General features: G+C 41.1%; 2 protein-coding genes across 4 annotated transcripts in view; one reads left to right on the top strand and one right to left on the bottom strand.

The window, feature by feature from the left end:
- Positions 1–1,596: 1,596 nt before the first annotated feature.
- Positions 1,597–9,670, top strand: gna14a (guanine nucleotide binding protein (G protein), alpha 14a). Its single transcript, XM_053420217.1, has 7 exons — positions 1,597–2,066; positions 6,901–7,085; positions 7,227–7,381; positions 7,716–7,844; positions 7,937–8,066; positions 8,172–8,325; positions 8,914–9,670. Exons 1-7 carry the CDS (start codon positions 1,946–1,948, stop codon positions 9,102–9,104), a joined length of 1,065 nt encoding a protein of 354 aa, XP_053276192.1. The 5' UTR covers positions 1,597–1,945; the 3' UTR covers positions 9,105–9,670.
- A 482-nt stretch (positions 9,671–10,152) lies between these two features.
- The window catches only part of vps13a (vacuolar protein sorting 13 homolog A), a 35,003-nt gene continuing 20,709 nt past the window's right edge, over positions 10,153–24,446 (bottom strand). Inside the window, exons 49-76 of one of the 3 annotated variants that reach the window (XM_053420209.1) lie at positions 23,924–24,060; positions 22,517–22,811; positions 22,136–22,240; positions 21,846–21,992; positions 21,468–21,599; positions 21,215–21,348; positions 20,440–20,508; positions 19,390–19,522; positions 19,001–19,058; positions 18,677–18,848; positions 18,251–18,404; positions 17,933–18,079; positions 17,715–17,796; positions 17,553–17,622; positions 16,866–16,980; positions 16,655–16,768; positions 16,385–16,530; positions 16,187–16,268; positions 15,970–16,083; positions 15,741–15,816; positions 15,349–15,512; positions 15,146–15,191; positions 14,882–15,005; positions 14,624–14,738; positions 12,205–12,290; positions 11,892–12,015; positions 11,558–11,632; positions 10,153–11,454 (exon numbers count right to left, since the gene is read on the bottom strand). In XM_053420209.1, coding sequence (XP_053276184.1) covers positions 11,404–11,454; positions 11,558–11,632; positions 11,892–12,015; positions 12,205–12,290; positions 14,624–14,738; positions 14,882–15,005; positions 15,146–15,191; positions 15,349–15,512; positions 15,741–15,816; positions 15,970–16,083; positions 16,187–16,268; positions 16,385–16,530; positions 16,655–16,768; positions 16,866–16,980; positions 17,553–17,622; positions 17,715–17,796; positions 17,933–18,079; positions 18,251–18,404; positions 18,677–18,848; positions 19,001–19,058; positions 19,390–19,522; positions 20,440–20,508; positions 21,215–21,348; positions 21,468–21,599; positions 21,846–21,992; positions 22,136–22,240; positions 22,517–22,811; positions 23,924–24,060 — 3,267 coding nt within the window. In that variant the 3' untranslated portion in view covers positions 10,153–11,403. Of the gene's footprint in view, positions 11,455–11,557; positions 11,633–11,891; positions 12,016–12,204; positions 12,291–12,445; positions 12,878–14,623; positions 14,739–14,881; positions 15,006–15,145; positions 15,192–15,348; positions 15,513–15,740; positions 15,817–15,969; positions 16,084–16,186; positions 16,269–16,384; positions 16,531–16,654; positions 16,769–16,865; positions 16,981–17,552; positions 17,623–17,714; positions 17,797–17,932; positions 18,080–18,250; positions 18,405–18,676; positions 18,849–19,000; positions 19,059–19,389; positions 19,523–20,439; positions 20,509–21,214; positions 21,349–21,467; positions 21,600–21,845; positions 21,993–22,135; positions 22,241–22,516; positions 22,812–23,923; positions 24,061–24,446 lie in introns of those variants that run through there. The other 2 variants (XM_053420211.1, XM_053420212.1) reach the window with 2 other exon arrangements.

Below are 24,446 nucleotides of genomic sequence, written 5' to 3'. Positions count from 1 at the left end.
GGGTCAGGTGGTCTCTCTTTGTGCTCGCAGCTTTGAAGCGTAGCTCATGTAGCTAATTCAACATAATTACAGGACGTTATAAGCACATAGTGAGTGAACTGTAATCAGAACACATAATATTAGATTCACATATTCACATCCATAAAGCATTGATTGATTAAGCAGCAGCCAGGCTGGAATGTGTTTTGCACAGTGTTACGACGAGGTCTCTAAATCCAACAGCAGCCACCTGCAGAGTGGAGTTTTTCTCCTGCCATATTTGGTTTTGGTTTGGCATCTAGCAGCCACGTTGGCAGGGAACCAGCCCTCAGTCTGAGCCCCTGTTGTTTTTCAGATATTTCAGCTGGCTGGTGCTTTCACACTGATGGTTGGTTTAGGTGGACGACAGCCACTTGGACAAGTTAACCTCCAGTCAAATTAAAAGTGGAGTCGAAGCAAATGAAGATCTGACTTTAACCCCTGATCGACAGCAGGGCCTATCACAGGAGAAACTGGTGGACGAGCTCGACACACGTGCTGAACTAAACGGCCTATTCTTCTGCAACATGTGAGGTGAAGTTTCCCCTTAGAGGTTATTTTTCCCCTTTAAGGACATTTGTATTATTAACATGCAATAATACGTCATTCAAAAACTTAAACAGAGAAACAACAGAAAACCTATAAGAAGATGTGAAAAAGGAGTTTGCTCATTGGTTGAAACTAACATTATAAATAAAGTTTATGTGGTTATGAGATACAGGGTACAGTGAATCAAGGCAAGAAAATGCACCATTGGTTTTACTTGAAGGATACATTTACATGTGTTAAATGATCGGTGTAAGAGATCCCAGGACAGAAGGTACTGAGGAATCCTTAGATCCTCATTTGAAATGAGAGTTGATGTATTTTATTCTAAAGCAGAGAAATTCATCCGGTTGCTGTGACATGAAAACAGCAGCCGACACATCCTCCCTCAACACACATGTTCTTTATGTGTCGACAAATGTGTTCAACACAGGACAAAAGAGTGGATAAACAGAAAACTGCACCGAGACTGCTTGTGGTGATTTTGTCACAGTTATACACAAGTACACAACACTAAAGAAAAGTCGGTTGGGCCTGGACGTGCTATTCTATGGACTGGTTAAAGAACACGCATTCACATTTACTGTTGGATGATATGCTCATTGATAAATTCTGCAGGTACTGCATGGAATTAGCTTCTCGTCTCTAGATGACTGAAAAGTGCAGAAGATGTTAAGATACACATGAGCCCAGGAAATAACCTCTATTCACTAAACTCAAGTTTGGCCCTCACGACCCCTAGTGGCCGCCAAGAGACACCGCAGTGTCAGAGGATGTGTCACACCGTGATGTCACTATAGAATATGTGTGACGTGATGGTATGAAAACATAGAGAGATAAATAACTGACAACCATGTTACCAGTTCAGATACGTGACACCCGTGGCCCCGTCTTCTTTTTTTTAATTTGCTCAAGTTCACATATTCTATTCTTATTCGACCACTGTGTTCATCTTGTCCCGGTTGCGCGGAGACAACACAGTGCACATGCTGCTGATGTTCACTTCCCATTTTATCCCTGCCTCGATTTGCAACTGTTGCCACGCCCTAACGAGACGCCCGAATAAAGTTCAACGAGTGACCTCCAGCTTCAGATCAACCGCAGCTCTGGTTCCTAGAAAAGTATTTCTCTTCTACACGGATTCAACGACTGACCAGTCATTTAAAACCTTAAAGTCACCTCCTCCTCCTCCTCTTCTTCTTCTTCACTCAACTCATCCTTTCATTGGGATTCGAGTGGGAAAAAGAAGGAATTCCTTTGAAAGATGATCTGCATCCTCTTCCTTGTCCTTAGTGAGGTGTGAGGGGGAAGAAGCAGCCTGTGTTCAAGGTGACAGCAGAGGACCATTGGAGAGCAGACAGGTCAGTTTCTGGGTGAAGTGATGGCTGGATGTTGTGCGTCGGCGGACAATAAGGAGAACCAGAGGATCAACGAGGAGATCGAGAAGCAGCTGCGCAGAGACAAGAAGGACTCGCGCCGGGAGCTGAAGCTGCTGCTGTTAGGTGAGCACCAGTCACACCAGCAAGAGTGGAGGGTAACTGGGTTTAGACAGCTGCACACTGAATCTAATGGTCAGTGTCACAAAAGTAAGGAACACTGGAGAAAATAGGGATTTGGTCTTAATGAATGAAACTTGGTGCGTAAAGACTGTGCCATAATAGGATCTTTGGTTTTGAAAGATCGTTTTTATGTCACAATCTTTACGCACCAAGAGTTTCATCCCAAAGTAAGCGAGTGACACTGGTGAAAATGAGGACGTGGTCGTGGGGTAGAAACTTTTAGTGCGTAAAATTATGTTTCAAAGCTCCTGATAAAATAATAACTTATTCTTTTTTATACTTGGGTTTACACCGTATAGTGGAAATGAGTGAAACATGCTTTCAACTTGCTATGACTGCTTCCTGACCACACCTGGTGACACATCACGGCAGGTGGAGCAGCACCCAGCAGCATGGCGATTTATGTATTTTATTATAGGGAATGGAATGGCTACACTATGTCATGAATAGTGAGGAGGCACAGTTACTTTCATATCTAACTGTTCTTGACGTTTCCTTCCTCCTCATCCCTCACGTCTTGTCTCCGGATGTGGTGCACTAGCTTATTCCCATAAACATTCAGTGTGTGCGCTCTGCTGCGCTCCATGGCCGTGCCATCAATTTTGCGCACCGAACATTTGATCCTTGAGCAAGATGTCTGCAGGGGTTTTCTCGACCCCTGTTGTCTTAAACTCCAATCTAATGTGAATTTGCTCAGGACCACGAAAACTACTATAAAAAGCAAATAAGGAAAACTATAATAGTATTGATGGACAGGGTCATCCTATTGGGTCATTGTATTTGTCCTTGTCCTCTGTCATGGTGTTTGGTCTTTTTTAAATGTGCAGATTCTGATGATACAGAAACTGCTCAGTTCCTTGAGCTCAATGACCTCCAGCAGGGTCAGGCGTTTTTTTTTATATATATATATATATATAATATAAGCTACTCTATATAGAATACATGGGAACATTGACAACCAAAGCACTTCACAGTTTACACTGTCATTCTGGGTTCCGGCCCTTCTTGTATCAAACATCTATCACCAGTGGCGGGGGAAGAATACTTAAAAAAAATGTTGTCAAGTAAAAGTACCACCTTAAGTTTTCTACCTAAGTAAGAGTAAGTCAATACTTGCTTTTTAATTCACTTAAAGTATTTGAAGTAAAAGTATTAGCTGAGTGTAGCCTATTACCTAATGCAAAGGTCTACTACATCATTGTGGTTGAGTCTTGGCCTCTTCTGAATCCATATCAGGTGTTTCTTCACCAGAAGTTTTAAAGTTACCTGCCTGCTCTGTTTGGATTACTGAACCCATTCCCCTCTCCTCATTGATTACTTTTGAAAACGAATGTAGCTTTGGGAACAACGAGCAGAGCGCTTGAAAGAGGAAATTGAGTTTTTGCCACATGGCATCAAGAGAGCGTCCATCAGAGCTTTGAGCCACACCCATTTAAATGCAGGCGTTTGGGAGCACTTCTGAGAACTGTGTCACTGTCGAGGCTTCGGTCAGACAGAAGTAGCTGCTGTACGCACCTCATGCAAACATCATGCAAAACCATCCCTGAGCAGGACGCCAGCCGTAGCTTTTCCTCCACCGCTCTCCCAGAGGGGGGGTTTTCACAAAAGAGAACATCTGGTTCCTGCCCATGAATGCTGAAGCAACATTTACTTTAAACCTAACTTAATTTGTTCTGATAATTAATTTCCCTGCTGACTGTAAGTAGATGACCAACACATTGTACAGATAGGATCTGAAAAGGTGCCAGAGATGAAAATAGATCATGAGGTGGTTTCTGGTAAAGTGTGATAAAATAAAGCAGGAGTAAAAGGTCACCAGAAAAAAAAGAGGACTGTGTTTCAAAAATCACTCACAAAGAATTTAAAATTGTAACTTGAACAAAATTTAAAACCTCCACGAGGATATTAGCAATAGTTCTGTCCACATAACACAGTGAGTATCTTGAATCTTACCCTCTAGTTACATCTAAGATAAGCAGGTCATCTGTTGAGCATTCATTTAGGAGTCAGAGTGACTCAGAGCTCTCAGTGGATTTCATTATAATGGTCAGAGTCAGACCCCCAGAGAGGAAGAGCTCATGGTTCAGTGGTTTTAGGACAACACGGGCATATCAGCACTGATATGGACCATCAGGTTATCAAAGTGTGAGCTGGACCTCAGTGACTGGAAGTGAAGAAATATTACATTACTCACAAATCATAGCTTATTATTTGAGTCTGCTGATAGAACCACAGTCTCAGACTTGAAAGAAACCTGAGCTATTAATGGTACATTATACAGAGGAACAGAAAATGTGAATTATTGTTTTTAGTAATTGAAGCAGTCAAAACGTTGCTATTTTGAATGGCTGCTATTTAGAAAAAGAGATTAATTTCCTGTTTATGTTTTGATGAAAGAAATAATCTGAAACTGCTGAGAAACAGACAATATTAAAAAAATTAAGTTTATTTATGGTTTATTATTTTGAAACCACCTGATGCTTCTGCAGGAACTTGTATGACAGAAATATTTGTTAAACTGTCACAGAATAACATTTGTCTGCCAACGTAGATCACGGTAAACAGCTACACTGATATCTAGGTACAGTGAAAATTATAATAATAAAAAAAATAATAATAGTACTGTTTATACATGAAAATAATTTGTGTAGTTCTTATCTCAGAGATAAACACTCAGCATTCATTCAAGCAGTCGACATCACCTCATGTCACTGACTCATCCCTGTGTGTGTGTGTGTGTGTGTGTGTGTGTGTGTGTGTGTGTGTGTGTGTGTGTGTGTGAGTGTGTGTGTGTGTGTGTGTGTGTGTGTGTGTGTGTGTGTGTGTGTGTGTGTGTGTGTGTGTCTGTGCGTGTATCTGTGGTCAGTACTCACCACACCTAGCAAACAGTAAATCACCACATTGTTCGACTTAGACACACACACACACGCACACTCAGATGTGCACAAAGACACAAATGTAGGCAAATAAACATTCGTGTTCATATGCAAAATTCACCATTTATAAACGTATAGCATAACATATGTAGCTACAATATCTTATTCAGTGATTTATGGTTATGATATTATATTTACATGTACCCACCTGGGACAAATTCTGTCATGTGAAACAAAGCATACAGTAATCTATAGGGTGGGTCACTGAGAGAGCTATTAAGTTATCAGTGAAGTACTTTGAGGATTAAGATTAACACTGAGGTTATTAGAGGCAAACTCCCTCTGAACAAGCAAAACATAGCAGACATGCATGATCATCCCCCCCCCCCCCCCACCCCATTTCCAAGAAACTTGACTTGTAAACAAGGTGCATTCAAATGCAGACAAATTTGTCTAAGCCTTGTTTACGAAGATGTAAAGACTCTTGAGCTTCATGATGTCATGCAAAGCATCCAGGCAACCAGAAGACTGCTGCCACTGCTCAGAGTAAAACACACACAAACACACAAACACACACACACACACACACACACATGTGAGATTATAAAACAGCCGTAGAACATGTGGCTCAGTGCATTTAGAATAATGCATTTGGAATCGATAGTATTGAAATGTAAGGATTGTACAGAGTGTAGTATCTCCAATTCAGTCACGGTGTTCCACAAGGATCAATCCTGGGTCCTTTGTTATTCTCCACATATATGCTGACCCTTAGGTCATATCTTCAGTAAACATAAAGTAACACATCATAGTTAGGCTAATGACACAGTTATATATTCCGTTATTGTTATTATTATTATTATTATTATTTTAAGCTTGTGTCGAAACATCTCTCTCTCTCTCTGTCTGTGTCTGTGTCTCTGTCGCTCTCTTTCTCTCTCTCTCTCTCTCCCTCTCTCCCTTTCTCTCTCTCTCTCTCTCTCTCTCTCTCTCTCCCGACACAGCACTTTAATTCACTCTCAGCATTGTGCTATTAAGACCACTTTCCCTAAAAGCTCCAGCTGAAGCTGAAACCATAGTTATAAAACTGTTGTAGTGTCAGTTACTGTGGTTGTGGATGTGGTGGTCACTCCCAGCTCACGTATAGTGAAGCACTGGTTTATTTCAACATAACCAAGGAGGTGCTTCATATCTACAATACAACCAATTTCTTTTTAACACCCTCAGTAATCTATTACCTATAATCTCCTTTTATTCTCAACTTCTGGAACCAAATGAATTCATCTCATTTTGATTCAAGTCAAAATGCACCTGGAGAGGACTTCTCTCGCCTGCAGCGCCCACACGTGCACAGACGTCCTTTTGGAAGTCAAATATACATTCAAATCGTTCAGTTTGCCTGTTTATCTAACTAATCAGTGGTTGTTACAGTTTGTTTAGTATTTACTCCAGATTGACTCCGAGCAACGAGTCTCCCAGCGACAGACAGGAGACTTTTGTAGGGAAGCTGTCAGGTCACAGCGTATGGTGCAGAGTACTGGAATATGAATACATCTGTCTCAGTACTGCACAATCTACACTTATCTCCACAACTTCGAGGTACTTGTACCGGAATATTTACTTTGCTGGAGAAATTTCATGGAAATAAGCTACATCTTTACCCTAATACAGTTCTTCAATATAGATTGCATGTGTATATTATACATAACAAATCAATACATTCCAAAATTGAATCGCTTGTATTTCTCAGCAGTAAATAAATTAACTCTTTCTTGAACTGAATAATATCTGGTTTCACTTTTTATGTTCGTCTGTCTTTTCCCATTCTTGTAAAGACGATACATCATGATAAAAGTGCTCATATGTAAAAAGAGGTTGTTAACGGTTGCTGTGTCCACCAGGTACTGGAGAGAGTGGAAAGAGCACCTTCATCAAACAGATGAGGATCATACACGGAGGAGGATTCACAGCTGAGGACAAGAAGAACTACATCAAACTGGTTTACCAGAACATCTACACGTCCATGCAGACGATGATCCGAGCCATGGAGACGCTCGATATATCCTTCACTGATCCCCAGAACAAGGTAGGCTAACTCAAATGCCCTGGTTTACTTTGGTTAATATTTGTCTTTCCTTTATATTTTATCCTTTGTCAAATTGGAGTGGGGGAAATACACTGTATATTTGTCTCATTAGTCTCTGTGTCTGCCTGTGTGGGTTTACAGGGCCCTGCAAACTCCATCCTGGAGTTGGAGGTGGATAAGGTGGAGGATTTGGATGAAAGCATGGCGACGGCCATCAAGAATCTGTGGACCGATAAAGGAATACAGGATTGCTACGACCGCCGCAGAGAGTACCAGCTGTCAGACTCCACCAAATAGTGAGAGTTACACATTCAGTTAGTTATCTGACAACATCCACACACGGATCCTGCTCTCTCCAGCTCTGCCACATGGTCATCACAGATTTTAGGATAAGGAAAGAAACTCAAAAGTTCCAACCCTCAGTCTCAGTAAAGCAGAACTTATTAACTCCTAGACCTCAGCTAACTGCTTCATGTGTTTGTTATAAATGAAGTCATGTTGCTTATATTCTCTTAAATTCAGTAAGAATATCTTCTACCAAAATAGCCACAAAATCCAGAATATTCAGTTTCTTTTTTTCTTTACTTCATTTATTTCTCCCGCTTCTTATTTTCTGCTCATGTTTTCCAGCTATCTCACCGACCTGGATCGAATTTCTCAGCCGTCCTATGTGCCCGACCTCCAGGACATCCTCAGAGTCCGAGTGCCGACCACAGGTATCATTGAATACCCGTTTGACATGGAGAACGTCATTTTCAGGTAAGACCCAACATAAAAATGTTGTGCGTAGCAGCTCAACTGTTTCCCATTGGAACTGATGTGACGTGGACCTGTGGCTGTGGTCGTGGTAGGATGGTGGATGTGGGGGGTCAGAGGTCAGAGCGGAGGAAGTGGATCCACTGCTTTGAGAACGTCACCTCCATCATCTTCCTGGTGGCGCTCAGCGAGTACGACCAGGTCCTGGTGGAGTGTGACAACGAGGTGAGGGTTCAGTTCGGCGGCAGATCCATCATGCACCGGACTTCTGATCCTTTCAAATGCATCGTCACTACCTGCCTCTTTATGCTCTGAAATGTTTTCTGCCAGAACCGGATGGAGGAGAGCAAGGCCCTGTTCAAAACCATCATCACCTACCCGTGGTTCCAGCGCTCCTCCATCATACTTTTCCTGAACAAGACTGACATCCTGAAGGAGAAGATCATTCACTCTCACTTATCCACTTACTTCCCTGAATTCACAGGTTCGTTAGACTGCTTCTAGAATCATCTTGATGTCATAGAATCTTGTTTAGTGCAAAATGTTCTCTTTGGTTTCAGATATCTAACTAAAGGTTGTGTGACACCCTGATTCTTCTTAGTGTGGGTATTTCTTAGATAATGAAGAACCCTACATACTTATGTTATCGCCACAAAAAGCAGAGGCCAGAGGTTTCATGCACAGACCCAGTGATAAACTTGTGGTATATGTGGTACATCAAGTGTAAACGGTGATATATACAATGTTGAAAAACAGACCAGACACAAGTGGGTGATCTGTAGGTGCATGAGGGAGGATCACAGTCAGATTCACCATCAGCTGCACTGGGAGAAATTCTACTGTTGTCCCTTAAAACATCCATAAAGATGTTACTGTCTGGAGGATGCACTCTCCAGTAATAATCACACTGAGTACTAATACATGCCCACAGGCAGTATTGGTTTCTCATTATAGTTTAAAATATCAAAAAAACAGGCCGGATTGTTTTCCTTTTCTTTATCTAATTATACAAATTATTTATATGTTGAATTTTCTGACGCCACATTGAAATAACGTTGACTCTGAATTGCAGGACCTCAGCAGGATCCTGGAGCAGCCCAAGAATTCATCCTGAAGATGTACCAAGAACAAAACCCGGACAAGGACAAGACTCTGTACCCTCACTTCACCTGCGCCACAGACACAGAAAACATCCGCTTCGTCTTCGTCGCCGTCAAAGACACCATCCTCAGACACAACCTGAAGGAGTTCAACCTGGTGTGAGGAGGAGGAGGAGGAGGAGGAGGAGGAGGAGGAGGAGGAGGAGGGGGAGAGCAGCAGAGGAGACCAAGGGCTTCAGGAGGACAGAGACATGAAGAGAGGCTAATTAAGATAGAATTACATAAAACAAAAGGATAACCTTTTAGGATGAAATAAGATTTTATTGTCATGTCGAGAATGTGAAAATTAGTGGAAAGTTAGATCATGAATTGTTATTTCTTAGATTTAATTTCTGTGTAAAGAGTGTGTTTTAATTGATACATAGTGAGAGAGTTAGTACAGTTCGGCCATGTGATTTAAAGCAACACTATGCAGCTTTTTTGGCCTCATAATAAAAGCTCCAAAATAAGTTTGATGGTTCACTGACTTAGAAAAGGGAGAATGGTGAAACTTTCATTCCCACTCCTCATCCTAAATGTCTGTTCTTGCTCTATGTGGCATGAGCGAGCGGCTCCGTTCTCCTGTGAGACTGACTGTCGCAGCTTAAACGGTCAGAATCAGGCCCAACAAGTTCAAGAGCAATACTGAAATGTTTATAAGTTAAAAATAATTAAAAGTCTCCAACTTTTGAGAGTTTGTTGTATTTGTTACAGCAGGAGCTCTCGTGGTTCAGGAAGCCGAGAATCATGGGTAATAACAACTGTTCTGTTGCGTTTCCAATAAGCTCCAGTGGACAGAGTTATAGGTTTTGTTTTTCTCTTAACAGCACATTCGGACATTGAGCCAAACAGAATGAATCATGTGTGGCTGCAGGGGGCGCTCTTGCTCAGTAGAAAATGACATTGTGTTGCTTAAATATTGTGTAGAAATATTTCTTTCCTTACGCCCCTGTCTCTTCTTTGGCTTATTTACTCATGAAAGTCACTGAGCTGATCTTCTTATAAATGTAAATAGAAGGAGTTGTGCTTTGAAGAAACTGTTTTCTTCTCAGGAGAGATTGAAATTATATTTATGTAGTGTCATTTTAAACAAGCAATTATATTTATGTAATAAAGTGTGCAACATACATGTTTGAGATTTTCAGGGTACATGAAATAAAAGATAGAGAGCATTGAAATTCGAAACATGTACTTTATTTTATTTTTTGGACAAAAGCAAGAAAAAGAGATAAGTCACTGCAGTGAACAGTTTTGATCCTCTGAAACATAAATAACAAAATTATTGGCAAGAGAAATATTTAGTCGTATTAAACTGCGATGCACCCGAAACCAAAAGCAAACCTTTAAAATATATGTCAGCGTAAACAGCAGCTGATAATAACTAGCATCCATTTCTTTTTAAATCCTCCACATAGTTGACATCGCATAGGTGTGGTATAAAAACATAAAAGTCGTAAAATTACTATTTGCAATGCCATAAATCTGACTATTGTGTTAGGATGTTTATATACAGATAGAATATTATACGAGATCAATACACAGCAGCTTCATACATGTGAGTATAAAAATAGCATGCGTCTCTAAATCACACACGGAAGAGTCTTTGTCTTGGAGAAATGTATAAAAAAGGAAGAACGATATTGAGAAACAAAAAGAAAACACATTTTCATGAAGCACATTTTGAATGAATACAATTTTAATTAGCTTCCCTCTTGAATAATCCAGTCAAATGAACAGTGCATATTAAATGTGCTACAACAATTATAGATTATTTGGCCTTACCATCATTTGAGCTGTTTTCTAACGCTTGTCATCGGGCCCGGATCTAGAAGTATGCAAGGGCAACTTTCCAATTGCCCACCTGATCTGAGCAGTCTAGATCCGGGCCTGCTTGTTATAGCAGTGTAACATTTCCACAGTGAAATACAACCCTGACATATGTTCAGTGAAAGCAGATGAAATAAGTAAATTAGTGAAGATTTGAGTTTGGCAAGAAGGGCTATGGAGAGCTGGAAATCCAAATGTCACCAGCAGACTGAACCAGTTAAACCCAAGACTCAAGCAGTAGTTTTAATAAAATAATGAATCAGATATCCCTAGATGTGTGGCCAAATGAACAAGTGCAAGTAGAGCGAAGAGAGTGATGCCCGTTTTTTTGGACAGTGCATCTGTGGGGAATGAATGCTGTTCATGTAGCACTACCGTTGGCATGCACAGACCAACTACTCCCTCAGTCTCTCAAGCCCAACACACATCAACAGTCAACATACAGTGTGGTTTGTGTGTTCTTTTTAGCACTGCCCACACATGGAGGTAAACAAAACGAGCATGCAGTTAAGAACCAAGGCACTGACACACACGGACTGCGTCCGTATACGTTTTCTTTCTTTTGACTTTCATGGTCTCGCTCCCTCCTCGATGATTCAGTAGTTGGGTAAACTGTCTCGTGCGTCCTCCAGTTTGGTTAGAACCCACTGAAGAAAAAAAGAAAAGAATCAAAGTTACGTTATAATGAAAACTTGAATGCATCTTAAATATGAAAATAGGAGAATGTTATAGTCAAAATCATGAACTCACCGTGGCTATCTCAGGAGTTCTGAAGTTTATGATCTTCCCAAACTCTTTGGCATGGAAGACGGATTTTACTCTCTCCTGCAGAACAAAAAACAAAGAATCATCTGCTGAATTACCATCCAAGAGTTTACCGTGACCTTTGACCTCTGAAATCGAATCAGTTCATCTCTGAGTCCAATGGAACATTTGTAGCAAATTTAAAGAAATACCCTGAAGGTTGGGAATGTCGGACAACCCCGAAAACATGATATGTCCATCACCTGGATGTCGCTGACGAAGAGGCATGGAAACACTCCTCAGGGTCAAAAGCTTCTTATTTGGATTTAACTTTTTATACCTTGGCTTCAATGCGTAGTCGCCGGTCCTCTACTATCGTCGGGTCCTTGGTGAACTCTTCAAACAGATACTGCCATTCACAGGTCAGCTGACCGAATGTTCCTTTGGTCACAAAGAATATTCCCCTGCAGCGAAAAACACAAAGTTAAAATGGGATGAAAGATGAAGTATAATCTTAACTCCCATCACTGGTATGGATACTGATTCAACAACTTTTAATAAAGAGCACAGACATGATGAAATGTCCATTTTAGCAATAACATTTCAACAATAACCCAGTGTAATGTTCTCTTCAGATGATGAGTAAACCTCACCTCTTGGTGATCATGAGGAAATCACAATCATTGACCTTGGCATGAGCAAAGTATCTGTACTTGGCAAAACGTCCGTTCTCAATTTTCTGAAAGAAGACAGAAAGAGTCTAAGCAAACAACCCAGAAAGAAACTAAAATATGTCTATACCAAGTTGTACACGTCAACGTTCTCACTGGAATTAGGCGTAATGGAAGTGAAAAATGTTGAGGGGTGGTGAGGAAAGATGGCATGAAACAGATGGAAGGTGGAGGTTTGTAAACATTTTATTAAGAACAAAAATGCAATGAAATGAAACAAATATTTTAAAAAGAAAACAGACATTTGAAGAAAAGAATAATAATGAGGAAATAATGGAAGACACAAACAATGACAAGGTTTATTTTGTTGGAAATGATGGGGGGGGGGGGGGGGGAGTCTAAGGTAATGATATACTAAATAAAGAAAACACAAAAATAAAGAAAACACAAAAATAAAGAAAACACAAAAATAAAGAAAACTACAAATATAAAAAATGAAACACACTTTTTAAAACTACTCAAAAGGCCTTTCTCTAGTTTAAATGTAACAAAGCAGACAGAAAACTGCAGCACCGACTACACACTACAGCTTCTAGTCTATCTCCTCATCACTCTCATCCTCTGAGCCACTCCATTCAGTGAAGACCAATCTCATCTGTGGACACGACAAGAGAGAAGAGGTAGCGTCAGAGCAGAGGGAGACGCAGCCTGTTTCTACGAGGATACGACTGGACTGGGAGGATCATCTCCACTGTCTCTCTGGCCCTGTTCGGATTGTTTCTAAGGTTCGTCCTGAGAGACATGATCACAATGTGCCAATCGTGTGTGTGTGTCAGCGTTGATATTGTGGCCACAAACCAATCACTGTATGGGAACTGAAATGAGAAAAAATACATTTGATTCCTAATGAAACTGTAGCAGGTAAAAGGACGTCAGCTGAATAGTGATCGGATCACCCAGGACGGATGTTAATACTGTTTACTCTTTTACTTTCCGCAAAGTTACCACAACTTTCTCCTTCAAATCTCCTCACACACGGTATAGTTTAGGGTTAGGTTTACAAGACCAGGAACACACAACTACTCACAAACTGTGCCTTTCACTGTGATTTGTAGTGGATGTGTTGTTGTTTAGCGGGAGACGAACAATGTGTTACTAGCACATTGAAAGAGACACACACGCTATGAAGTTGTTGATACAGCTGAGTGACAAATAAGAGAGTAAAAGAAAAAAAGTAAAAATGAGGAGAAACATGACAAATGAAGTGAGTCAGTTTTTGCAGAATCTCTCTGGTAGAGATTTCTTACAAAGGAGCCGTGAAGCTGTTGCTCCAAACTTTACGTTATGTAAATGAATTGTCTGGTTATTTACACCATGTTGTTCTGAGTAGAATAGAGCAAACAGGATGTAAATATTACTGTACTGTGTAAATAAAAAACTGCCAGGATAGGTCAACTCCAAATGGCTGCAGCACTTAAATTTGTCACATATCTGTAAATGTAAGGCATAATCCTACACACAGAGTCCCCAACTACTATCTAAATACTGAAGCTCTGACCTGCCACTCGACTGCAGACACTTCAACCCACTCCATCCAGCAGGACTGTTAGACAACATCAGCACAACAAAGTGACCCACAAACTTAAAGCTTGTTGTTTAAATGAAGCAGCATCAGAGCACTTCACTACAGTCTACAGGGAGACTAGTGAAACTGGCTACGAAAAACACTCAAGTTAAAGTGTTAATCAACAACACGCTATTAATTCTTCCCTCTAAAACCTTGAGGACAGCGATTTCATCCAGATGAAGCTCAATAAGCAAAAACGATCAACAGAGGAAGACAGCGAGGTGCCACAGCACAGTAGATCTGCTGCAGTTAAATACACAGCATGTTTCTTCATTTGAGTGAAACCACAAAGTATCTCAGTAAACTTTGCTTTGGATCTGAGTGAGTTCTCACATTTCTCTCTACTTTTGCTTACTAGCTTTAGTTGCAAATGTGTAATTTAACTTTTGTATTATACAAACACCCACAGGAGTGTATTAATAACAGAAAAGAGAGCTGACTGGCTTTCTAGTAATGTTAACAGGACGATAAAAATCCTTTAACACTTAAATATAATTAAAATAAAGCAGGCCGAAGGGAGGATGGTTTTAAAATAATGAAATTAAAAGCTGAACACAGAACTCCAGGAGAAAACATGAGCATGGTCGCAAATGGGTTTGTGTCCTTGTTGTCACAGATACAATAAATATGAATACATAATGATAAATTCAGCTGCACTGCAGCAAGTCCTGAAGCGAAATCTTTCTCATCTCAGTTAAAAAACAAACGAATGGCCGACTCTTGTTGCCTGAGTCTGACTAGGTAGAGCTGGTGATGAAGAGATTTCCATCTTACCTGGAGCATCTGACTGCCGAGGCCTTCCCTCTCCTTATATGGGCGTATGACACCATCTTCGTGGATGAAGCGAGGAGGACGTAGAGACTGAATGTCTTGTGAGGTCTCTGCCGCCCTAAAAACACGACAAGACGCAGAGATGTCACAAAGATCCTCATGCGTGCCCTCACACGCCAGGGATGCATACATACATAGACACTATGTAAAGCACACACACACATGTGGGAGTACACACTGCACACACAGAAACAACCATACCTCTTGATCCCTTGAAACGTGCTGCTGGCCATGTCGATAATGCCTCCTGTGGGTCTGGCTACTGCGCCGACCAGACCTTTCCCAACACCTTTAAAGAAGCCGGCTGCACCCTCCTTCTGAGCTCCTGCACCACATCATCATCATCATCATCATCATCATCATACTCATGGAAATTAATAGGGATACTAGTAGTCGAAGATCGTTTATCTAATCTGATGTGTTTTCTTTATTTTACGATAATCATTTGGTAAAAGGTCAACATACCTTTAATTGGTTTGGTAACGATCCCTGTGATCCCACTCAAAAACCCCTGCAATGAAAAAAAATCTACTTGGTCAGTTTCAGGCTAAATTACAGGATAAAAAAATAATTTTTTTATTTCACAATTTCAGCAGCCAGTGTCAAAGGAGTGTCTTTTGCCGATATGCAGTTCCTTTTCATACAAATAGTAAAAACATTGTACTTACAGACACCAGTCCTTTTCCACCCCGGGTCAGCCCTTCTCTCAGGCCACTAGGTTGTTTGTTCATAGCTTCTCGTCTCTTCTGCTGGTAGTCCTCATCCATCGTTATGGCGGCGACGCCCTTTGCCATGGCACCTGTTATCCTGGAGGCTGCCCCTGCTATACCCCCTGCACGGCAGAATGGGTTCAAGTTACTATACTGTATGAAATGGGTTGTTTTGCTGGAGAACTGTCACTATGTCTCACTTTATTCCATTTTACTGTATACAGTATGTAAGAATACATTATAATAGAATAGAACAGAAAACATATTCTACCCTTTTCTATAGTCTATTTAATTGGATCACGTTCTATTGAACAGACATATAATTATATATAGATTAATTTGGTGCTTACCTACGGCTCCTCCCACCAGAGCCTTCACCCCAAGAGCCATTCCTTCCACAAACTCTTCTGGCCCCTGGATGGCTCCCTGGAGAACCCCATACAAAACATTCAATAGGCTTTCAATAGCTGCTCACACACTTTAGATTCCTTTAGATGTGCTGAAGGTTTTATCATGATGTATAAATCCAACACTGATATAACATTTTACTGATGGTCCGCTGTTGCATCACATTAGTACCTGATAGGGCTCGTAGAAGAAGGCCTCCACTCCCTCTGACAGACCTCTGATCAGTCCAAAGGGGTTTCCAAGCACATCCAGGCCCAGTACTAACACATACATCTGTTTAATAGCCTGAAATACAGTAAATAGAAACCTGCGAGTCAGCGCCTGGTTTGCTGTGTTTTTAAACTGTACAGCTTCAAGAAAAATTGTGCATGCGGTCTGTGTGTGTTACCTGCTTGGAATAATGCCTGATGACTTCCCACTGTAGCTGCTGAGTGGTGCAGAACTGGAAGGTCAACTCAAAGAAGGCCAGCCTGAAATAAAAGACATAAATCAGACGAGTAGCACCACACTCCACCCGCAGCCATTGCACAAAAAGCACTGTGCACAATTCATGCGTTGTCTATTGGGCCTTCGGGTGCGTTCATACTTGAAGACCACATCTTGCACGTCGGTGAGCGTTGCTCCGATGCTCTTCAGCAGCAGGTTGAGGGACTGGACCGGGATGATTTCTGTATCTCTCTTCAACTTCATCCCGTCGTCTCCTCCTGTGCTCAGAGAGATACTCAGGTGCAGCTGCAAACACAAACACATCAGTAGTCATGACTCATATATACCCTGTGCCCGTGTCTTAAAACTAGATTATGATGGTGTTTTATCCATGCTTTAATTTGTTTTTCTTTTGAGAGAAGGCACACACCTTGATGGGAGAAATGTGGAAGTACTCGTAGAGGCTGATGGCAGAAGTGTCTGCAGCAGCCACATTGTTCAGATCTGTCTTGATATACTCAATGTCCTTCTCAAACAGCTCCACCTGGAGGAATAAAACAAGCACAAATAAACAGGATCATGAATCTGAACCAAAGACCAGAGCAACGGTAACTCTGAGGGTGTGAATGTGTGTGTCTCACCTCTTGTTGTAAGGTCATGGTGCTGGCGTCCTCCGGGGTGAACATGTCCAGGATGGCATACAGGAAGCCCAGATCGAGCTTCAGATCCATCTCTTGAATCAGAACCTTGAAATACCTGTGGTGAGCAGACATTGGAATCAGCACTTAGGAGCCAACCGGAGAAAACTTTCAAGCTTTTCATATTAAATTAAAGGTTCAGTGTTTAGATTGAAGTGACATCAAGTGGTGAAGTTGCATGATGCAGCTGAATACCCCTCACGTCCCCCTCCCCCTCTAAACATGAAAGACAACCTCAGGTATCCTTCAGTTGTCATAGAAACTCAAAAGGTGTTTATTTTGTCAGGTTTTGACAACTGTGAAAAACATGGTGGCCTCTGTAGAGAGGACCAGCTCGTGATGTAAATATAAAGTATTTAAATACAAAAGGCCCATTCTAGGGTAAAGAAAACAACAATTCATACAATTTAGATGAAACACACTAGTGACAACATCACTAAGATTATTTAATATAAAATTTCTGCCAATAGATCCCTTTCATGTAAATCTTACACACTGGACCTTTAGTTCAGGCAGTGAGATTGTGGTGAAGATTAAAAAGAAAAGAAAAGCAGCTTAACATGGAAACAAAAATGGGAAAAAGTGCATCATGAAGAGGGATGAGAAAAGAATCAAGGTGTAAACGTTTACTTGATGCGAGAGATGTCCGAGTGTCCTGCTGTTCTGGTCACAATGCTGATATCAGTCAGAGGTTTGGGCTCTGTAAGAAAAAAGAAAAAGAAAATCAGACTACAAACCAAAACACTGAAGCACATGTAATCCCAATTAAACATACAAGACGGATTAACAGACCTGCATCCATGGTGACAGACTTTGGCAGCTTTACAGGGTAGAAAACGTAGGGGAAGATGGCTCCTGGCAGCTGATTCTGAATCTGTACGAGGAAAGGACGCACATGTAAAACTGTTGTATGGAAGGAATGAAGAGCAGGCAATGATATGTTGGATCTTAGTGGCGGTAACAAATACATTTAAGGCAAAAGAAACTAAAATAAGTGTACTCGTCTTCACCTGTATGCGGTGGATTTGGACTCGGTAGGCTCTCTGTCGTGGCGAGACGCTGTACTCCACCTTCACCCCAGGCAGGAAGTGCCTCCTGAGGGGAGCGTCACACGGCTGCAGCATCCGCATGTCCATGCCATTGGGAGTCAAGGACACCTGGAAGTTACAAACACCGCAAACATTAACCATTAGGCTGCAATAAAACATTATTTTCATTATAAATTCAAACCTACACAGGTTACATGAAATTGTTTTCAGAAAATGTCCAAATTGAATCTGTTTGTTTACTACATCAAATCAGGTATATTTGAGTATTTCGGGAGTAACCTGGAAGTTGTTTGGCAGGTCGACGATGGCATGGTCTACAGGAGCAGATTCAATGTAAACTTTATATTTGTCCTCCAACATCTCAGCTTCTTTAGTGCTTAGAGTCTTCCACCGACTTTTTTTCTTTGGCTTCATCTCCCACACAACGTCAGAGCTACGACAAGGGACAAGAAAGAGCTAAAAACCATGCAAGTTGCCTACTGTGTTTAAAATGTTAGTATTATATTTTTTAACTACAGGTTATAAGTTCTATTGCTATGATGAAATTGAACGGCAACAATCATTTCACACAACAACCTCCCCCTGATATCAGCAGTTCTTCAAATTATATGAGCTTTTATTTAAATCTTGTTATTCCTGTATACATTAAGATAAATACTTATATTTTGTATTTTGCACAAGAAGGATTCTGTACAAGTTCTGTACCTCGTGATCCCAATGAAGGAGACCTCCTGGCTGCTGCTGTTGTTGACCAGAGACACGCCCATGTTCTTCAGCGACAGGATGATTTCCTGTTCGGCCAGCTGCGCCTTCTCACTCTCACAGAGCAGCTTGAAGATGCGTCGTTCCTCCGTGAACAGCATAACACGCTGGAGACCTTTGGATCAACAACAATCACAAACCATACGGATTTAACACCATATTTCTCTCAAAGAGGAAAATCCTTGATGTTATAAGATTGTGTGAAGGTAATTTACAGAATGCATATAAGAGGACTAGTAATGTAATTTCAAGCTTCTTGTACTTTACCTTCATAGAAGGAGATCACAAACAGTTTCCCATCGTTGTTCATGTCCTCACGCAGATCCTACAGGAGCAAGAAAAACAGATAAACCCCACACTTTTTAAACAAACATCTCAGATAATAACAGTTAAGAAATAATTAAGTAAATTTTTGGTGTTTGTTTACATCTGAGAGTGTGCTTGGTTTTTATTAGGCAAAGGATCATCATTAGGTCAGAAAATTGGATGCAAATACTTCAAATGAGTAAAAAATGTTTTAACGCTGAAAGCTGACTGACTGACTGACTGATTCCCGCAGACAGAGACCAAAGAAGATTTAGTTTTGACCATGTACAATTTTTTTACATATTGAATGTGACTGCGGCAAAAACATTATTGTGGCTCAGGTATTGTACCTCCTCACTCTTCAGCTTCCCACTGTAGGTGCCACACGTCCAGCAAAGCTCCCGGGACCCGGTGGGTTCGGCCCAGGTGTAGTGCACAGCTCTCCCAGGCTCCAGCTCCTCCTGTTCTGTGCTTTTCTGAGAGCTGCATTCACATGAAACCCACCCAGACACACACAGAATAAATTCCAGCAACAATTGTTGTAAAAAAGTACTGTATATTCCACAGATTTGAAATGGCAGAGAGCAAATAATGAGAAACCGACAATGGGAAAGGTCAACAGTAAAACAGGTAGAACAGAGCCCAGCCACCGAGAATCTACCACCACAACAACCAACCAATCCAAAGTACCCGTCTGACAGAGCGCACAAACATGTTCCATGACGGAAACATGAGAGAGTATGACAGCACAACGGCCAAACACCCAAAAGTCCCCGATACCTCTCCTGAGGAGATAAGGTTGGATTAAGCACCTTCACAAAGTTTCGGAACTCTTCGGACGAGACAGTCCAGAAATGAGAGAATGAAATACATACATCATTGGCAAGGCGAGGAGCAGATTACACAAAACCAATTCAGAACAGAAGTAGTCTTCTTCTTCTAATCTTTACCTGCGCTCTAGTGACCACATTCTGCACTCAAGTGACCGTGACTTTAGCCTTTTAACAAAAAATACACTATTTATGTGCTACACCGAGTGTGCGTCTCTCTGCTCTTGCTGTTGAGCAGCGTTTTTCATGTTACTCTTCCTTCTTCCACCTGGTGTCATCCTCGGCTTCATCACTCATTTTGAAAAAAGTCATCCATTGTTCTAAATAACTTCATGTACTGCTGTGTATTTTAATCTCTTTACATTTACTCTACATTTGATACATCCTCTTTTTCTGATTTGTAAAAGACGAAGTCTTAAATCATTCTGCACCTTCAGAAAGTGCAACAGCATTAATTTAATTTTTTTTGCAAAACTTCTAGTCTCTTTCGTTATCCTCTCGTATTCCTATTTCCATCTCTTGAGTTCAGATTGCGTCAGAAGAGCATTTCCTCCTTTCACTTTTCTCTACCTGTCCTCCTCCATTGAGGAGGAGAGATCTAGCACCTCGTCAGGCACCCAGGAGGTTTCTCTCAGGCATCTGCATAACCAACAACACACAAACATTAATCTCCATCAGCAAGAACAAACACTGTTGGATCTTAACGGAAAAGGCTGCTGCAACAAGAGAGAAGAGTAATTTTCAAAAACGCAAAATGTATCTCACTAAAATGGAACTTTTAAAATGCTGTTAATACATTGAATAATATGACAAGTAAACTATATTTAGACACAAAAACTGCAAAGAAATAAAAAATGAGCCGAAAAAACTAAAAACTGAATGAATGGGTGCAGCACATTGAGCAAGATTTTCTTTGCTTTTTCATCTTAAAGTTAGTGTGACACATTGACAACACAATTCAAAAGACACCTGGACCACTTTGAAAACACATTTACAGATTAAATGTCCAGGGTAGAGACCTGGTAAAATGATGATATAAACCAATAAGAAATATTGAGCAAAGAAAGTATTAGACTAACTTCAACCAAAGGGGATATCAAACGATCCCATGGTTTTTGTATCTATTTAGCTTTTCCAAAATAACAAGATATGGTATCAATCCGTCCATGATTTTTCTGCATTAATTAAACAGGTTCAGTGAAGAGAAGAGAGTTGGGAAATGACCAGCAGCAAATGGTTCAGCCTGTGCGGAATCCAAATGAGGGCATGTGGTGTGCGCCCCAGCTGTTAATGATCCTACTGCTCTTACTGCTCCTTGTGACTGTCCCCCTTGCTGTTCACTCACCTCTGATGAAACTGAAGAGTCTGGTCTGTGGTGTGGTTGATGATCAGGAAGGGGGCCGCGCCATCGTGATACTCTGAGAAACGGATTATGGCTGCGTGGTCTGATAGGTTCACATCAACAATGATCCCACCCATCTATAGAACAGGAAGCAATATTATACATTAACTGTTTTTTGTTAAATAGTAGATCCTGTAAAAACAAAAACAAGATGCACACATGAACAATATCCCTGTGCACGTGTTTTTCTACTTACAGAGTTGTCCAGGTGCAGCAGGAGACAGTTCTCTGGTCGTGTGAAGTCTATCGTCCGAGGAGGCGATAAACAACCTTCTACTTTGATCTTCACCCGCTTGGTGTCGTTCTCCGGCCAGAAAGGAATGGCTGACTAAATGTAGCATAAAAAATTGCGTGTCATGTTTCACAAAATTTTCTCGGATGTATATTTTTTGTTAAATTTTAATATTTAATATATGTGACAGGACCAAATGTCATGTTGTGGTAATAATTCGCTGCTTCCAGGATGAATTTATACTCTATCTCAGTCCACTATAATTCATTGAACAAAACCTGTGGTATAAAAAAAAAGTACATTTACAAAGGAGAACATGTAAATATTTGGTTTAGTTCTGACCTGCTCTGGTTGAGCCTCAGTCCAGTTTTCTTGCCCATGCTCACATACGAAGATGCTGTGCTTGGTCCTGTTGACCAGCATGTAAAAGGGCACAAAGCTCACGATGCGTGTGAGACTGAAACTGTTCGCTTCGATCTTCACACCAACCTGAGGTCAGACAAACAACACACATATTCAACAGAGGACATTCTCGAGCTTCTTCAGCAACACATTGTGTCCTAGTTCCACATTTAAGTCCAACCAATGGCTCAGTTTATCCTTGAATGTTGACTTATTTGGGAGAATCTTACCAGGTAATCTTTGTATCTGCCTTTACATTTCACATCCCCATGGCTACCAACTGTATCCAGGGAGAAATCATCAGACGCTTCGCTCTCTGAGATCATAAGGCGGATCTGAGAAAGACGGGAATCACAGTCATGTATGGTAAAAAATTACACAAGTAGGCCAGTAGAAAGAAACACTGACTCAAGTTGGCTTCAATCTAATATAACTAGAGCTGTCCCTGATTTGAGTATTTTTCTGACTGAATAATGATGCTGTGTTTATCTGGGTCTGGTTAAAATATAAAACATAAAAAGTTTGAAGATAAAGAAATCTAGGGCCAGTTTTACACCTTAAGCTTGAAAGTGTATTGAAAATGGGACCAATTATACATTAACCAAATTTACCTTATTGTTTTTCAGGAAGTACCGAGGCTTGAATGAGAAGAGCAGTGGCATGTCGTAGTCCAGGGGGTGTTTACGGTGGATGTCATCAGCCTTGTACTGCAGTAACCTTCCCGTATTGTTCACCATCCAATACGGTGAGTGGATGGCAATCACTGTCTGCCCCAGGTCATATTTAACATGCACCGCTATGTCTAACTCCGCCCTCTTCTTCTCGGCCCCTTCACCATAATCCTCGTCATCCTCTCGTAGCGACTGGAACACGATGAAGGTGATCTCCTCCTGGTCACTCTTGAGACTGTATAACAGGAAAGATTGTGTAGTTAGAAAATGTGCTGAAGATGGTTAACAGAGAGGGGGTGATTTCATATCTGTTCTCTGTATGAGGATGAAATAAAAACACTATCTGGGAACTGTGACCCCCCTCCAATAACTTATGTTAATTATGAGCAGGAGTAACATTTCAGTCAGAACCAATTTCTACAAAATGTATTTGATTGCAATGATTACGGTGAATGTAATTGCTCTGTAGGTCTGCTCTAGAACCTCCTTCATAGAACGTGAGGTAAGAAGAGCAGCAGCTGTACGACCCTAGGGCTGTCACTTTAAAAGAAAAATCAAGCTGGAACAAATTTGACAGGACACACAAGTCAGATGAGGATGAACACTCACGGTTGCTCCTCCGGTCTGTGGAGCCTCCGCTGCTGCCTCACTTGAGTGGAAAGCTAGCAGGTATGCCCATAGGTTGCAAGGTGCGAAGTCGACAAACAGCTTTATCCTGTTTGTCCCATTGCTGTCGACAGTGTAAAACCCCAAACACTTCCACAAGCTGCTTCTAAGATGCTTTAGGATCATGATTGTCTGCTCAAGACGACCTTCGTAGCAACTTAGCTCAAGAGGGCATGCCATAGTTCAAGCTGATAGTGAACGCCCTCTGTTGGATCATGAGGAACAGTCCTTCAGATGGTCTCATGCGCTTCTAGACTAACTATTTTGAATTCAAACCGGCCATTACACTTTGAAAATGAACTTTTCCCCTGAAGTTCGAAGGAAAGTTTGAATTTCGTAGGAAAAGTGACCCAAGGCACAGAAAGAGCAGGCAACAATGCAACATATGATATTGATTAGGCCAGATTCAGTTTGTAAAGCAGGTGCTGGGGATGAGGTGGGTTGCAAACTGGTTTTGCATGGGAAGTAAGAAGCAACTTAAATAGAGTGCACAGTATAAACTATGCCAATTGAAAGCAGTGGATATGATCAGATGATGTGGGCTGGAATAGAAACCAGCTGCTATCAGCGGACGTACTTGATTGTGAGTGCGCTTGACGTCGTGACCTGCCTGAACTAACGCTTTGCTCAATTAACGATCAGAAAGTAAAATGGTCATCTGGAATGAGACTGAAGACAGACCTGTACTCAGAGGACCAATCCTGAGCAAAGTAGTTCAGCAGGCGGAGACTGAGTTTCGACTGGTTGATGACGGCGGTGTGAAGCTGGGCAGAGTAGCCTGGGTCCAGAGTGGCTTCAGGAGCAGAATCTCCACTGTCCTGTTGAGCAGCCAGAGAGGGTCACTGAGTAAATCTGTGCTTTATTTTATTTTAATATTAGATCTTAATCTTGTTTTTGACCAGACACATTAACAACCACTCTAATAATATGTATAATATACTGTCGACTCATCTACATAAACTGAGCACAGTTCGGACATTTCAACTTTTGCATGTTTTAACTGTTTCATAAACATAAGAGTTGACCATTTTGCAAAGTATGTCTTATTTCTAAACTAAATTTCCATATGAGGGCTGCTCAGTGAGGCAGCTTTGACCAGGCATGTTAAAGATGCTACAGCAGTTACTTAATGATCTAACACCCATTATCTGACAGAGATCATCTTAACAGCTCTGCTTTCACCAGCTGTGTTGTTGAAAATAGA

The sequence above is a fragment of the Pleuronectes platessa genome, chromosome 4, assembly GCF_947347685.1.
Source record: "Pleuronectes platessa chromosome 4, fPlePla1.1, whole genome shotgun sequence".
Lineage (NCBI taxonomy): Eukaryota > Metazoa > Chordata > Actinopteri > Pleuronectiformes > Pleuronectidae > Pleuronectes > Pleuronectes platessa.
The sequence above is the reverse complement of the archived record's forward strand: the minus strand, read 5'-3'. Positions and strand labels throughout refer to the sequence as shown.